At 36.4% G+C, this 16,620-nt stretch overlaps 1 protein-coding gene, 1 long non-coding RNA gene and 1 pseudogene across 2 annotated transcripts; 1 reads left to right on the top strand and 2 right to left on the bottom strand.

Moving 5' to 3' along the window:
• Nucleotides 1-1,967: 1,967 nt before the first annotated feature.
• On the bottom strand, nt 1,968-7,482 carry LOC114406682 (protein FATTY ACID EXPORT 1, chloroplastic-like). Its single transcript, XM_028369448.1, has 6 exons — nt 7,253-7,482; nt 5,738-5,978; nt 2,765-2,932; nt 2,575-2,621; nt 2,451-2,491; nt 1,968-2,309 (listed from the first exon to the last, which is right to left on the bottom strand). The coding sequence occupies exons 1-6, from the start codon at nt 7,355-7,357 to the stop codon at nt 2,219-2,221; spliced, it is 693 nt and encodes a 230-aa protein (XP_028225249.1). The 5' UTR covers nt 7,358-7,482; the 3' UTR covers nt 1,968-2,218.
• A 628-nt stretch (nt 7,483-8,110) lies between these two features.
• Nucleotides 8,111-8,490, bottom strand: LOC114406681 (annotated as a pseudogene).
• A 507-nt stretch (nt 8,491-8,997) lies between these two features.
• On the top strand, nt 8,998-16,620 carry LOC114406680. Its single transcript, XR_003665464.1, has 4 exons — nt 8,998-9,250; nt 10,020-10,080; nt 15,055-15,142; nt 16,369-16,620. It is a non-coding gene; the product is annotated as an uncharacterized LOC114406680 (long non-coding RNA).

Genomic DNA, 16,620 nt, shown 5'->3' with positions numbered 1-16,620 from the left:
CAAATTAGATCACTTTTATTGAGTCCATAAATGTAAATAACTAATATAAATAATAAATATAATATGTAACTCACACTAATTAATTAATTAGGAATTATAAAATTCCAACAAATGTTGCATGGGCAAGTTTGTCTAACCACTTAACCTCCTTTTTGTGTGGTCATTTCAGTTATGTTGCTCATCCTTAAGACAATCTTATTCATCATGAGATTGGTGCACTTTTGTGTCCCCATTGTAACAACTCTCTCATGCATAATACAGAGTGTGATGTTTGTGATGACATTGAAGCCAAGAAAGGTCACTCACAAGTCTCGAGTTGGGTGTAACTTATTTCCACCAGGTGCCTTCTTTGTTTGGCTCTTGTTGTAGACATTGCAGGAACCTGGTGTGATACCCCTACACTAGTTTCTCTCGAGCAGAACTGTCCTAGGGCAAAACTACTATAACTCAAACTTTAGAACCACCAACAAAAAATCATTTGATATTAACTTTTATAAAACAAAAATGTGTCATATATATCGATAAAAAGGCTCAACTGTATAGATATCTCATTTTAAGTAAAAAAAAAATAAAATATCGTAAAGTTTATTTTAGGTCTCTCACTCCTGATTGTTGGACCGACGTGCTCCAATAACTGCACCTCTAATGCGAGGAGGAAGAAAGACAAAAGAGTGCAAGTTTGCAAGGCATACCCATTTGTTTGGTGGGCGTTCCACGTAAACCTTATGTCTTTTTCTTGCCTTATTGCGTGATATCTCAAGTTCTCAACAGAGAATTTAGGTAAGGTGTGATATAGTAATTTCTAGAATAAATTACACTAAGTTCTCTCGAGTTTAATACTTTTTCAACTTATTCCCCGTGTGTTTTATATATGATTTTTGTTTTTGGTGAAATTATATAGGATCACTAGAGTTCGTAAAGTTGAAATGAACAATGTTATAACCACCGTTAATAAGCTTAACATTCTAGCATTCCCAACCTACCCCAACAAAAAAAAAAAAAACGACATAGGTGTACTTGTATTGCTTGTGGAATTGATTTATTAATAGAGCCTTGAAAGTACATTTTTATGTAGATAGAACAACGTGTAAAAGATGTCTACTAGAGTTAATCAGAAAATATGAATTTTCTTAAAGCAAAAGTTATAATTAATTACGAAATATAAAAAAAAATAAAAACTGCCCTATTGCTATACCCTTCTTGTTTGCATCTTTTGTTTGCTTAACTAAGCATTTTTGTTGCTTTGTACCATTAAGTTATTTCTATTTTGCTTGTGCATAATTGCATTGATGGTAGTAGTTGTCAAGTGACCTGTGACAATAATGTTTTGTATATAGAATATTTTTATCCAGACAACTCAATCACGGTTCTTAGCTAGGGTCATTACATAGTATATGAAGGTACAATAAAAAATAAAAAGTTACGTATGGAAAATATAAGTAGACTGGTGTGTGGTGTTTTCAAACATCTTCCTTTAAATTTCCTGCTGCTCATCTTCAAAAGAAGATACCCAAAAGCAAGACCTATTCTTCCTTCAGCTTGCAAGAAATTATTTATATTGGGCATAAATTTTCTAGCCTCATGTTACGTTCAATAATTTATTTTAATCTCAAACATATTATTGGGCAGAAAACACGGATTTTTTTTGTCCATACTAAAACTAATTAGAGGAGTTTTTTCATTTAGCCAATGCTGCTTGGTTGAGTATGTATTGCTCTGAGTATAATATTAATCGCTACTTTACTACCAATCTTATGCCTAGGTTGATTGTTAACTTGTTTACATCGATCCTTGTTAATCTTTTGTTACCCTAAATAGTCACGAGTCATGAGCCATATTAGGGAAAGGATCACGTTACCCTTTTCTTTTTCCCCTTCTGTATGGAAAAAAACACAGGCATTACAGAATTTAATCTTCACCATTTGTTTTCCATTTCTCCTTTTCTTAATCTTTGCATGAACTGTATCTATCAGAGAAAATATAAGCTGAATCCATTTCGATCAGAAATCATTGAACATCCAATACATCACATGTGGACCAGAATGTAGCCCAATTCTGAATATACAGCTAAAATGGACTGAAAATAACGATTATGATTTATAAAAAAAAATATAGATATAAATTATCAGATTTTCATCCAAAACTTATTTCAATTCACAGAAAAATAAGAATCATATCCCCATATTCTATATAGGCTAGCATAACCTTGACTATCTCATCATGCAGTGCTGGCAGATGCCTTCAATTTCTTAGGCGGGGGATTTCCTCCAGATATAAGCACATATAAATAAAAGCAGAGCATTGCAGAACTGCAAACAAAAATTTCCCGCAAGCATAGAGCAATCAGACCAAAATTAGGACAATCTAACACACAAGGGGCTAAAAGAACAATTATCAATTTCAAAGACCAAAGTATAATTAATTAGGATAAAAGCAATGGATTGAGATACCTTATAATAGCACTAATGCCCGATGGAAATATTTTCTTTGCCTGCATCCAGAAAAGCAAATAAGTACATGTACTACCAATGAGACACAACATAAGAACAGTTTTTGTCAAAATAGATGTACTACCAATGAGTAGCTCTGGAAGTTCTTCCAGATAAGAACCCCTGCCAAAGCTGTAAAATAAGGAAACAAGTCAAGAGAGTACATAACATTTATCCAAATAATAAGATTATGCTGCAGCTTCCTTATGTTTCCTTTTTTTTATTTTATTCCAAGACCAATGCAATGCTATAACAATGCTGCTTAAATCATATACCTGCTTGTCCTAGAATAAATGGTAAACTTGAGTTTCCTTGCCTCCAGACCTTCATGCTAAAGGTGCTGAGGAATAGTAAAGCACCCCCAAAGAGCACACCACTGCTTAGTGTTGCAGGACTCCGTGAAAAAAGGAATCCAATAATCCCTCCTGTTAAAACAAATCCACCTACAGCAAAAGATAAAGATGAGATATAACATCTTCAATAGGGAGGGGGATAGTTTCCTAATAGAATACTGTATAATTTTTCTTTCTGTACTGAAATAATACCATATTTCCATATTATTGATGTCACAAATCTCAAACAAGAGGTCACGCACAAATACTATACCCTGTTCAGCTACCAGGTAAATGTAAAAAGTTTAATAAGCCATAATCTATATAACACTAGACTTCATAAAGCCTTTTCTGAGGTCAATTGTTTGGACCCAAAGTTCAGGTACAGATCAGTTAGTGGACAATAACAGAGAAGGACCCAAGGTCTGGAAAGTATACTACAGGAGCAAGAAGAGAGATCAAGAAGCTAGTTAGTTAGCAGGTATTAGTAAGTTGAGCTGGCAATAGTTGGCTTGGCACTGTTGACTGTTGAGAGATGACCAGTTAGTTAAATGTAAAAGATACAGCAGGCATGTAAGGGACATGGGGGATTTGCAATTTTTGCGACAGATATATAATCTGAGTTAAGCTCTGGTTTTCTGTCCAAGCTCTTCCAGTGAATAACACAAACTTTCTTCTAATCTTAGATCTTCTCTCTCTGCTTTGTCGTTGTGACTGGTGCCCCAACATTGGAGAGTCTCGACAGAGAAGATGAAAGGGTTTCATCACCACTTTTACCTTGAGTTCATTGAGTGAAAAAAAAAGCCTTTACTTCCGTTGTGGTGAGAAATTCCACCCTCTACCAACCCATTCTAAACTTCTAATAAGCAATTTAAATTGTTAATTCTGGATGAAAAAGAAATGCTAAATTGTTGAATTGTTTCAGTTCAACTCAAACAGTCCAGTCCTTGGTTGGAACGAGGACGGGGAGAGAACCCCCCTAGTTGCCTTGTCTACTGGATTGACTAAGTGTCCAGGACATTGTGGAGTCCTGTCATGTCTGTCAAAGGAACAAATATGAAGCCACACACAGCCTCTAGAGAATCATTGGGAAGACACTTAGAGATTTCATAATGGGTTTTCCTACAAGACTATGTATGAGCCCTTCTATTTGTGTTGATGATATGCAATTAAATTATAGCCATTTTTGTTGCTTAAGCACCCTTGTATGGCCAAGATAGTCATTGAGTTATTTTCAAGATATGTATGTGGTAAGGTTGCATGGTATTCCCAAATCAGTGGTTAGTGACTGAGATTCTTTTTTCTTTAGCCATTCTTGGAAATAATTGTTTAGGTTCCATGGGACATTAATTACAATGAGCTCTTCATATCATCTTGAATCAAATGGTCAAACCAAAGTCTTGAATAGGTGTTTGGAAACCAACTTGAGTTGCTTTACCTCATTGTGTGATCCGGGCTTAGCTATGGTACAACAAATCTTTTCAAGTGTAACACCCTGAACGAATCACACCGAAATGAGAGGGATCCAGAGGTTATACAAGTATGAGACTGTACAGTTAAGAATATCTTAAAGAAATTAATTGGTACTACTTATATTAACAAGATGCATCTATTTTTTGGTAGCCTTTCACTTAAGAACTCCATAGTTAAACGTGCTTGACTTAGAGCAATTATCAGATGGGTGACTTTTCAAAAAGTTTCCCGAAAAGCGAGTGAGTGAGGCCAAAACACGCTGAAAAGTCCCGTGTTGGTTTGTGGGGACAATCATTGAGTTCTGACCAACAACACGCTGAAAAGTCCCGTGTTGATCTTGAGAGCAGCCGAGCGGTGTCAAAGTTGGTTGTTGATGTCTCGAAAAGGACTACCTATGAAAGGTTCTGACCAACAAGGACATTGAGTGAAGTGTCAATGTGTAAGTGTTGCAGTGTGTGAGCCGTTGAGAAGTTAACAACCAACGATGTTACATGAAGCATCCACACGTATAATGCCTTTTGAAATTGTCTATGGAGGAAGCCTCCTACCTCGGTATGCCTCTTATCTAGGAAAACCAGAGTAGAGGCTCTAGCTCTCAAGATATGAAGGACAGAGAAGAAGTGCTATCACAGTTGAGACAAAACCTAATATGAGCACAACCACTCATGAATGAGAATGTGGATCGAAAAAGAAAGGAACAAGTGTTTTGAGGTAGGAAATTGGGTTTCCCTAAAATTGTGCCTAACAACCTGCTAGAGGGACTGGAACTTGAATTACTAGATCAAGTGGAGCCAGAATATGTAATGGTGATGGTTAGCAGACAAGTTATTTAGGAGAGAGAAGATTCATCAAAGGCCAGAAAATATGGGGAAATTAATAGAAGTACAATGTGATAGGACAAGGCTGTAGCTCCAGGAAAGGGCAATGTTAGGACCCAAGATTTAGTTATGGAGTAGACAACAGACGAGATGGGCCAAGGGTCAGGAAAAAGAGAGATCAAGATCATAATTTTTTTTACTACACTCTTTGAAATTTGAAAAGAAGGTATAATTGTTTTTTATCCCCTTTCACTAATATTTTATCTCAACTTATGTAGATCTAACCTAATAAAGTGGTAAATAAATTTGAGGCAATTTAGTCTGCACAGTCAAAAAATTATAAACCACTTTCCCTCCCATCCACCCCCCCCCCCCCCCCCCCCCCACCCCCAAATATTGAAGGGGAAACAAACACAGGCAGGGAGGGATTTTAGCTCTACCATATCTCCTCCCTTCCACTCCCAAATTTCTGAATCAAATATGGTATAAAAACATTTTTTTTTAAAATAGAACTAGCCCACCCCTCCATTTTCATCCAACCAAGCACACTGTAAGTGGAACACATTATTATAACTTAACAATAAAGTTGCCTAACATGCAAATTGACTAACAAGGAAACACTTACCAAAGGGAATGCCTAAACAGAAGTCATGAATCTTTGCAGTCCTTTTCGGTTGATCGACACTTTCCTGTGTTGCCTCTCCAAACCCTATTTTTTCAGCATCATGGCCATCTTTTGTTGAATATGAGTTCTTCTTTTCTTCAACATGTAGCTTTGACACATCAACTGCATAACTTAGTGTATTTTTGGTATCAGACCCAGCAGTATCCGTGTCATGCCTCTCCAGACTCATAACAACCGATAACTAAATGAGACATGCTTCCTGTTTAGTATCAATAACAAATAATTGCTCTAGCAAACTCTTACGTAACATTATGTATGCTGTTATTCAAGTCTGTTGATATTGTCTAGCACTATCCTTGCAATATAGCAAGAGATATGTGCAAGCATATAGACTTAATATGACTTTCCCCTAAATGTGGAGAAAAATGCCAATCTATCATCATTAAGGCCAACTTGAATAGTTATGTACACTTCCAGCACTCGGCTATGCATGTATAAGTTTTGTATTCTCATTAGAATTACATATACATACAAGTATATATAATCAATAAAGCATTCTATTCAGTACTTGCAGAGAAACATGTCTACATGCCTTGTTTGGATAAATTTCTCTATAAGCACTTATAGGAGAAGAAAAGAAGAAAAAAGGAAATAAGCTTATTCTACAAGTTTAAGTTGAAATTAGCCTATGCATAAGCTAATCTGTAGAAGCTATATCATTTAGCTTCTCTAAAAGTTGATTTTAACTTATGCGTAAGCTATTTTTTTTCTTCTCCTATAAGTGCTTATGGATAAATTTATCTAAACAGGGCCTACATATAAGCAGGCATGGATGCCAAATTTGAAAGATGTAGATTATGTGTGCTTAACAGCAGAAAAGTCAACAGTAGAAGGAAAGCAAGGTATTCCGGTGATTAAAAATATATTGCCTATGGTAAAACAGGCAGACATTTTTTGTTTTTATGGAATTCCTAAATAAAATGGATTTATGTTAATGACTTAATGCTGCCGCTCTTTTCTCAGTAATCTGTTTCAGAAGTTACACAGTCACACAAAATCCTTTGACTAAAACTAACAATCAGAAAACAAAACTGTATGAACAAAAGGCACTATCTTCAACACTAAATCATGTTTGGGAAAGAATGATTAAGAAGAACTAATCATTAAAATAATATATCAAGAAGCCGCTAATAAAACTCAATTATATATATTTTCTTCAAAACAAGCTAACTCAAAAACGCACTCAATGTATTCAGCGAGCCAATCCATAAACTAAACAAAATCCCTACCTAACACAACTTCTCAATGGAAATTAAAGTTCTCGAAGCAAAAATTCAGTTACTTTTTTTTAACACTATTACTTCAAAATTCCCTGGGCAACGTATGATTCAGGAATCGTTGCTTTAGATCTATTTAGTAACTTCTACATTGGCGTGCTTGAAACACGCAATTGTGGTTAAACACGAACCCTAGTAAGTTACAAAAAAGAATCAAAATTAGAAAGAGGCGAAAGACCTTGGAGCGAGGGGAAGGGAACAGAAACGAGCGGCGCCGGAGGTGTGAGCTGCGGTGGACGGCGGAAAAACAGCCTAGCTGAGAAATCGCCGTAGCCGCCGCCATTTCTGCTTTTCTCACGCGCTTTGATTTGGCGTGCTGCGCTGAACAACACAGATTGGATTTTTATTGTGAAGAGAAGAGAGTGAGAAGGGAAAGACCAGTCAACGCTTCCGCCACCGAAGAGCCGGTGTGGTCGGTAAATCTATATTAAAAAAAACAGAATATTTTTTTTTCCTAACACATCTTCTTATAAATTATTTTATTTGTTAAAAAAATATGAAATATTTATAAGTTTTGACTTAGAGTTTTTGCATTTATCTTCTTTCATATTTTCTATATAAAAATATCATATTATTTTTTTATTAAATTGTATAACATGATAAATAATTAAAATAATAAATTAACTTATACAATTCTTTGATTCTTAAAAAATTTAAATAAATTTTTTAATGATTAATTAAGCAATTTTTTTCAATTCCAAAAAAAATATAATTATCAGGATTTCTAAGAATCATCATTTCTGAACATAGTTTTTTTTCTCTTATCAAACAATCCCTAACCATGTGTTTGGATGAGGAATTTAAAAATTTCTAAGAAATTTAAATTCATAACATTTTAATTGCCTTGATTTTAATTCCTTTCCTTTTGTAAATATTTTGTTTGGATGAGGTAATTCAAATTCTTATATTTTAATTTTCTTGTTTGGACAAAGTGATTCAATTTCAATAAAATTCAAATTTTCATTTTTAAATATTTATTTAAAAATTAAAATTTCAATATTCAATGAAAATAAACAAGAGCCCAACAAGGTAGGCCTCAGTCCTTGGGCATAATGGTAACTCTCTTGGGTGAATGGTGCAGAGGTTGGTGTCCTCGAAGAGCACAACGAGGTAGGCCTCTGCGACTTCTTGGAGAGTGGAGACGGCGCTGCTGTGGAAGTAGAGATTGGTCTTGAAGTCCAGAGCGATTTCCCTTACGAGTCTTTGGAAAGGAAGCTTCCTTATGAGAAGCTCGGTGTTCTTCTGGTACTTTCGGATCTCCCTTAGCGCCACCGTACTTGGCCTGAAACGGTGCGGCTTCTTCACGCCGCCGGTCGCCGGAGCGGACTTGTGTGCTGCTTTCGTGGCAAGTTGCTTTCTCGAAGCTTTTCCTCTGGTGGACTTCCTTGCGGTTTGCGTCGTACGAGCCATTTCGAACACAGAGATTGCTTGACTTTGGAAGAAGACTAATGAGTACAGCACGGTGTGAGTACGAACACGTTTTGAGAAATTCAAATTCCTAGATTTTTAGGAGAATTTCATATGACTAAGTTTTGATTAATTAAAATTCTTTATTAAAATTCCAGGCATTTAATTTCTTCTTAAATTATTATCCACACACTAAATTTAAAATGACAATAATTTAATATCTCATTTAAAATGAATTGCTCAGATGAAAGTATTCATCCAAACACACTCTTAGGATTTTACTAATCAAGAATTTGGATTTCCATCGGTCAAAAAATTCTCACATTCAATTGATCGCGCAACTGTTAAATATAATTCATACCACTCATAATTTATCTGGATAAATTTAATTCAAAATATCAGTCTCCATTCAATGGTTAAAATTCACTGATGTGTGCAGAATCCATTTCCATAAAAAGATCATTAACCGTGCAATTCTTTTATCTTTATTAAAATATTTTTACTCTAACTTCCTTAACCACCCAAAAACCCTTCCCTTAGTTTTCCTTCTCCCATGTTTTTCTTATATTAAGTCTACTTAGGTAAGCTGGGATCGAAGAACAGAACATCATGAGCATAAGCTAGCTTCGTGTTGTGCTGTCTCAAATGTTCATGAAGTCGTAAATGCCGCCACACACCTCTGTTGTCTCATAAAAATGTCTCTTTTTCCTCGTCTCCATATCTTCGCTAGGCCTTTACTTTCCTCATCTCTCTCTGCCCCTTCTGCCAGGTCCTCTCTCTCTCCCTACACTTTCATTATCATTGTTTTTGTTTTCCTTTTCCAAAACCTATCACTCTCACATATTTTGTTTGCAACTACTACTTACCCATAGACTGAATATAAACTTGTTTTATTAAATATGAAACCTGACTACGTCTCATTTGTTAAAGTTTTATTTTTTAAAAAAGAAAATTGAAGTGTGCTAATGCTCCTGAATCCTGATGGGACAGATTTGTGGATTTGGTTTGATAGTTCAATTGAGCTGGGTAATGTTCCTCTAATGTTGTTAATTCAAAGCATTGTTATATTTGTTTATGCTCTGTTTGGATGAACTTCTGCATAAGTACTTATGAAAGAAGAAAACAAGAAGAAAACAAAAGGGTAAACTAGCATATGCTTAAGCTAATTTGTAGAAGTTCTCTCATATTAGCTTCTTTGAAAGCGTATTTTTACTTATGCATCAGCTTATGAGAGAAGCTTAGTTCATTTTCTTTTCCTGTAAGGGCTTATGGAAAAGTTTATCCAAAATGGCTCTAGTTTGATGTGAGCTTTTGTTTTGGGATTAGACGATTAGATGATCTTTCGAAATGTTAATAGGTTTTAATTAAGTTAAACCTATAGTTACTGATTGAATACACGTCCAGTGTCGTAATTAATTTTATTTTCCCTTCTGTCTCTTGCAATTGTGTTCATATGTTTCCATTTCCCCTAAATGAGTATTGTCTAAGCCATTGTCATCTCCTTTTGTGACAAATTATGCCTTTCTTTTTCTTACCAGAATGGAGGTAGACAAGTAATGACCAGGATTGGCATGAATGCCTGCTCTCTTTCTTCTGCAGGTACTAGTTCCCATATCTCCTAGTATACCTGTGACTGTGAGTATGTATGGATGTATGAATATAAGTATGCCTTTCATTTCTTTAAGAATAAAATAATCGAAAATGATGTGTTACTAAATGACATTGGAAGCATTTCAGCTGAAGCTTCAGATTTTGAATGTGATGTGACCCATGATGATGTCAAAGCAGCAGACAAAGATAATGCACTTTGCTTGGCTCTCTCACAGCTTGTTAGCGAGTTTAGCAAGTAATCTATGTTATCTCTACAGAAGATTTTTGGTGTACGCCGTGCTCGTGTGATATCTATAGGCTCCTTGAAGCTTCATCTAGCTCTGGGAATTAGAGGATTACCAAAGGTGACAATAGGACTTGTGCATCTGTTCTTTAGAGTTTAGACAGTTGTTTGGTGTAAGAAAATGTGTTGCACATTTATGAGATGGGGATATGTATCATGTGCTCATAGTTTGCTGGTGGATGACTGTTAGGCAAGAGGAATCATCTACTGTAGCTAAGCCATGGCTAGTGTACAGTAGCAAGAATTAGATGAGAAAGAGTGACAGCTAGGTTGTTGGAAATTAGTTAGACTCTGCCAGCTGTAGGTTAGTTAGTAGTTTTGAATAAATAGCATCTTTCTTGAGAAGGAAAGGGGGGAAATTCATTGTATTGAGAGAACCTGAGAAGTGTCTCAGTGTTGTAAGGGAAGAGAGTGCTCTTGTGTAAAGAGTGAAAGAACTATCAATAACAATGATCCCTTTATCTTTGCGTGTACTGTTCTGTGCTGGTTCTTGTGTGCATCTGTTCTACCTCTAGTTACAGTTAGTAAAGTAGAGAAGATTCCTAACAACTGGTCCGATTTGTCGAAGAAAGAATCATGGATGGCAATGAGGCTCGATTCACTGTGCTGGAATCTTCGGTTACAGCATTGAAAACAACAACCAGCAAATTAAAGGCGATGACCACTGAGTTGCAGAAATCATCCAAGAAACAAACTGAGGTGATTGCGAAGGTGTTGAAACGATGCGACAACATTAAAGATTTGCACAGGATGATGAAGATGCTCATGGAATAGAAAGGCATCACGTATAATGATGCCAATAATGCATCTAAGGAGTAGAACAGTGGGTTGGAGGATGCGGAGTCCGTGACGGAACCCAAGCCTTCATCAGCATTGGAGGATGAAGCAAGCGAGTCTGAGGAGGATTTGATACTGCATTCGTCACGCCATTATTGGGCAAAAGGGGTCAAAATGCCAGTGTTTGAAGGGGAGGATCCGTTAGGATGGATCACATGTGGAGAAGTTTGTTTCCGTGCAACACGTCCAACAGAGCGCGAAAGTGAGATTGGCCTTTATCAGTATGGAGGGAAACGCCTTGCATTGGTTCCAGTATTGGAAGCAAAAGGCAAAGCGGAAGAGTTGGTCTGTTTTCAAGGCAACGCTGATTAAGCGCTACATCGGTACCGAAAGGGGAGATGCTTACGAACGTTTGGTAGCGTTGTGCCAAAACGGGGACTGTGACTGAATTCATTCAGGAATTCGAGGTGCTGGTGGCTCAAGTCTTGGGTACAAAGGAAGTGCAATTGGGAGGATATTTTTTGGCGGGACTTCGCAATGACATCTGCGCAAAATTTCGTCCCCACAAACCGAAGGATCTGTCAAGTGCCATGGAGTTGGCGGCTGATTTCGAGGAATTTGAAAAAGAAGGGAATCTAGAGATTGATTTGCATAGTCGTGAATTTCATTTTCAACCCAAGGGAGGAACATGGATAGCAGTGTTGGAGGATCCACTATGAACACCTTTCACAACACCCAAAGTCAGAATCGAACTCTAGCAAGGGATGCGCGTAGCTCTACCAACGTAATGGCTGCAAATCAAAGTGAGCCTACGAGCTCGGGATCGCAGAATAGGGGAGTCCGGAACTTGCCCTATCAAGAGTATCTTTGCCGCCGCGAAGCAAAACTGTTACCATTGTGGAGGACAATTTGTTGTTGGTCACAAGTGCCCTGAAAAAATCCTCAAGTTGCTTATTTTGGCAGATGATGAATGGATTAACGATTAGGGGGAGATTTCAAGATTGGAAGGGGAGCTTGAGAATACATTTGACAATACAGTAGAAACAAAGGTGGAGTGTCAATGGATGGACTTATCCATTTGCTCAGCTGGTGGATTTACTCAACCACAAACAATGAAATTGGAAGGGCTGATTCAGGGCAAAAAAGTGTTGATTTTTATTGATAGTGGTGCTAGCCACAACTTTATTTCTCAAGACTTAGTGCAGCAACTAGGTTTGAAAGTGACTCCTACTCAAACCTATGGAGTGAGATTGGGTGATGGAAACAAGAAAAATGCTCAAGGCTGTTGTGAGCAGATGGAGGTTCAGCTGGGACAAATGACCATAACAGAGAAATTCTTTCTATTTGATTTGGGTGGTATAGATATCATATTTGGGGTAGCATGGCTGGAAAAGTTGGGAGATGTCAAGGTAAATTGGAATCTCTGACAATGAAGTTCAAACAGCAAGGGCAGTTAGTGAAAATTCAAGGTGATCCTAAACTGCTACGAACTAAAGTGTCTCTGCAATCGATTTGCAAGCATATAGATGTTGAATTGGCCATGTTTCTATAGGTACAGGATACTGTGGATACACAAGAAGCAGTGCAATATGGAGGTTCTATTGTAGAACAAAAACAAGTGCAAGGGGTACTGGATGAATTTTCTAGTGTATTTTCTGAGAGGAAAGGACTACCTCCACCTCGGGCAGTCGATCATGCCATCCCTATCAGAACAGGAACTAATCCAATCAATGTTAAGCCTTATAGATACCCTTATCTACAGGCAAATGAAACTGAAAAGAAAGTCAGTGAGATGCTTCATGCTGAAATTATAAGGCCCAACAACAGTCCTTACTCGACCCCTATGATTTCGGTTAAAAAGAAAGATAGAAGTTGGCGACTATGCACTGACTACAGGGCTTTAAATAAGGTGACTACACTACAACCATTTCTTAGGAAATTTGTTCTAGTTTTCTTCGATGACGTATTGATATATAGTTCATCATGGGAAGATCATTTACAACATTTGAGGACTGTTTTGGGAACCCTGGTTCAACATGAGTTTACTGCCAACCTCAAGAAGTGCAGTTTTGGGCAGCAAGAAATTGAATATCTAGGTCACATTATTTCTGCAAAGGGAGTGGCTATGGATACAAGGAAAATTGAGGCAGTGCTTCAATGACCGTTACCCAAATCAGTCAAGAGTTTGAGAGGATTTTTATGGTTGGCGGGATATTACAGAAGATTCATTGTAGGATATGGGAAGATTGCTAGGCCTCTTACCAACATGCTGCAGAAGGGGAATTTTACTTGGACTAAGGAAAGCTCAGAAGCCTTCTGTCAATTAAAGCAAGCGTTAACTACAGCTCTGGTGCTAGCAATGCTAGACTTTTCTCAACCTTTTGCCATTGACTGTGATGCTTTAGGCAAGGGGATAGGAGTTGTTTTGCTTCAGCAGAAGAGGGTCATTGTTTATTTCAGCAAACCTTTGTCAGAAGCATCATTGAATAAGTCGGTGTATGAGAAAGAATTGATGGCTTTGGTGTTAGCCATCCAGCATTGGCGGCCTTACCTGGTGGGAAGAAAATTTCTGGTGTATAGCAGGTTAGTTAGTAGTTTTGAATAAATAGCATCTTTCTTGAGAAGGAGAGAAGGGAAATTGATTGTATTGAGAGAACCTAAGAGGTGTCTCAGTGTTGTAAGAGAAGAGAGTGCTCTTCCTTGCATAAAGAGTGAAAGAACTATCAATAACAATGATTCCTTTATCTCTGCATGTACTGTTCTGTGTTGGTTCTTGTGTGCATCTGTTCTACCTCTAGTTGCAGTTAGTAAAGTAGAGAAGATTCCTAACAATGACCCAGCGAAATTGTGTAGTAGTAGCACTATTTGCTTTTTTCTGATGGTTAGATGGCCTTAAATGCTTGGATTTACTGGTCAATATTAATATGAAACTGGAGTCTGAATAGAAAATTCTTAGCAATAGGGCTTTAACAGGAAAATAATTCAGGTTGAGTGGCGACCAAAAGTGTTGATATTGATATTTAGAATTTTAGGTATAGATAGATATATTCAGACAAGGAATCTAGGGGTCATAAATTCCCTAGTTCGTCCCGTCTTTCCTTTTATTCATGCTAGTTCTCTTTCCCACTTAATATCCTTTTTTCTTTGGTAACCATGGTATTGGTACGAAATTGTCCCCGTCAAAAGCAGTGACAAATCTTCATTGGGAACCTTGAATACACATAAGATGAGTATTCCCCTCCCACTGTTAATATGCTAAATAGAAGCTTAGAATAGTTTATCTTTGCTTTGTTAATTGTGATAAACTTAGAGAGTGTCTGTCTTTTATATTTATAATGTATACTAAACGAATTAAAAAGTTTATTATTTTAGGAAATTTGATTCTTCATATTTAGGTGAGATGGAGCAGTCAAGATCTTTTCAGTTTAGCTCTTGTGATGATTTTTTTTCCTCTCATCTCAGCTTTTTTCTCTTGAAACACCCATAGGATTCAGAATTTGAACCTTTTGCAGCCAAAGGGAATCTTTCTTTAAGCCTCTTAATGATATATTATGTGTATTATTCACTGTAAGAATTAGTCAGCTGTTTAAAGCAGCAGACCACATGAATTTGACAAATAACATTTTTTCACTATAGAGCAGCCTTTCTGTTCTTTTGATTTACTCTTTCATTCTCTATCCCCAGATCTTAACTATTGGATGATAGATGATCACTTTAAATTTGTAATGTGGCACTTGAATGCTTTGTCAACTATCAATAGTATGGTTTTGGGTTGGTCAACCTTTTTCAAATGGGCACTTGACTGACTTGACTGGAAATGATGATTCTTACTTCTAGCATATGATTTTTTTTCCCATTATATTAAAAAATTTCCTAATGTGTATTGCATTGCAACATTTTAGGGTAGGATTGTGGAAATTTATGGACGAGATGCAGCTGGTAAGACTACAATTGCACTTCGAATTATTAAAGAAGCTCAAAAGCTTGGAGGTACGTATCAGAATTTCAGATTTTTAGACTCACTTCAAGTATATGAACGAGTTCTCAATTAGTATTTAGTTTTATTGGGGGGCGGGGGGAGTCTGTTTATGGAGATTTCTGTTCGAGATTCTTATGAGTACTGATGATGTTAATAAGGGACTGGAGTAATTATCAATTCTTGGCTAGGCAATAATAATGAACTTTTGGAGCTTGGCATGGAAGCATATTTTTCTTTGTGCTATACTCCCTCCGTTTCTTATTATCTATCCACTTTTTATAGGAGATTTTGTTTCTATTTATCTGTTCACTTAGAAGTTCCAGACAATATTAATTACTATTTCTCAATCATGCCCTTATCTCTTCTTAATTCTTATATACTTCTCACATTTATAAATGAGAGAATAGGAAGTTAATAATAATTTTAATATATACGAGGATATTAATTACATTTCATAATTTGTGTTAACTTCCGAAGTGGACAGATAAAAAAAAGTGGGAGAATAAAATATAGATGCTTGAGAGATCAAATATACATCAAAGCATATATACACAGTTCCTGCCAGAGTTATATTAAGTTGTCAGAAAGTGAGTTATGAATTTCTGACAAGTTTCAACATGAGTAAATTCTTCAATCATGCAACTAGAATTTATTTTGCACAGTTATGTTTCCTTTAAGTGGCAAATGTGCCGGTTAAAGGCTCTATGTATACAGAAACATCCTTATGAGCTCGTAAATTGTCATCAATTATTACTTTTAGTATAATTGGCATCATATCATTTTATGGTTTCTCAAAAGTGAAGCATAGGGAAAGCATTTAGGAAAAAAAAAGAATCTTGTTTGAATTTCAAACCAAGCAAATAATTTGGAGGTAGAATATCCAAGGAAAATTTGTAAAATATGTAAAATGGATTGGAGGCAACTGTAAGTCTTTCCTTCATTTGAAATAGGTTAGTTTCTTGGTGATGATCTAAGCTTTTATATATTGAATTTGTTCATCATAACAATACTGGAGTGTAGACATGCATGAAATGCACTAAGCTTTCTCTAAAAGTTATTTCCTTTGACTTTTATTCTTACCAAAAACTTGAAAATTAAATTTGTGTTATTTCTTGTCAATTGACACCTGCAAGACTCTCAGTCATATTCTTCACTTGATGCGCTATTTCTGTTGGAGTATGGTGTCTAGCTTATAATGTGCTGTCAATTTGATAGTTTCCGTCTATTCTGTTGTCAGGATATTGTGCATATCTTGATGTGGAAAATGCATTGGACTTCTCACTTATGGAATCGATGGGCGTAGATACTGAAAACCTTCTTATATATATCACATCCTGATTGTGCTGAAAATTTGTTAAGCATGGTTGTTACATTAACAAAAAGTGGTGCTGTAGATGTGATTGTGATTGATAGTGTAAGTTACTGTATTTTGTCTTTAACACCTAGTATATTGCTCGAGGATTTGGTTAAGTGAGGTGGATTTAGATTA

This window comes from Glycine soja, chromosome 3 (assembly GCF_004193775.1).
Source record: "Glycine soja cultivar W05 chromosome 3, ASM419377v2, whole genome shotgun sequence".
In the NCBI taxonomy this organism is placed as follows: Eukaryota; Viridiplantae; Streptophyta; class Magnoliopsida; order Fabales; family Fabaceae; genus Glycine; species Glycine soja.
The sequence above is the reverse complement of the archived record's forward strand: the minus strand, read 5'-3'. Positions and strand labels throughout refer to the sequence as shown.

Excerpts from the sequence above, each read along its gene's own strand:
- LOC114406682 (XM_028369448.1), bottom strand. The coding sequence starts at position 7,357 with ATGGCGGCGGCTACGGCGATTTCTCAGCTAGGCTGTTTTTCCGCCGTC. Across the intron at positions 5,979-7,252 it reads TCCCTTCCCCTCGCTCCAAG|TTATCGGTTGTTATGAGTCT; the intron begins GTCTTTCGCCTC and ends TGTCTCATTTAG. Across the intron at positions 2,622-2,764 it reads ATTTATTCTAGGACAAGCAG|CTTTGGCAGGGGTTCTTATC; the intron begins GTATATGATTTA and ends CTTATTTTACAG.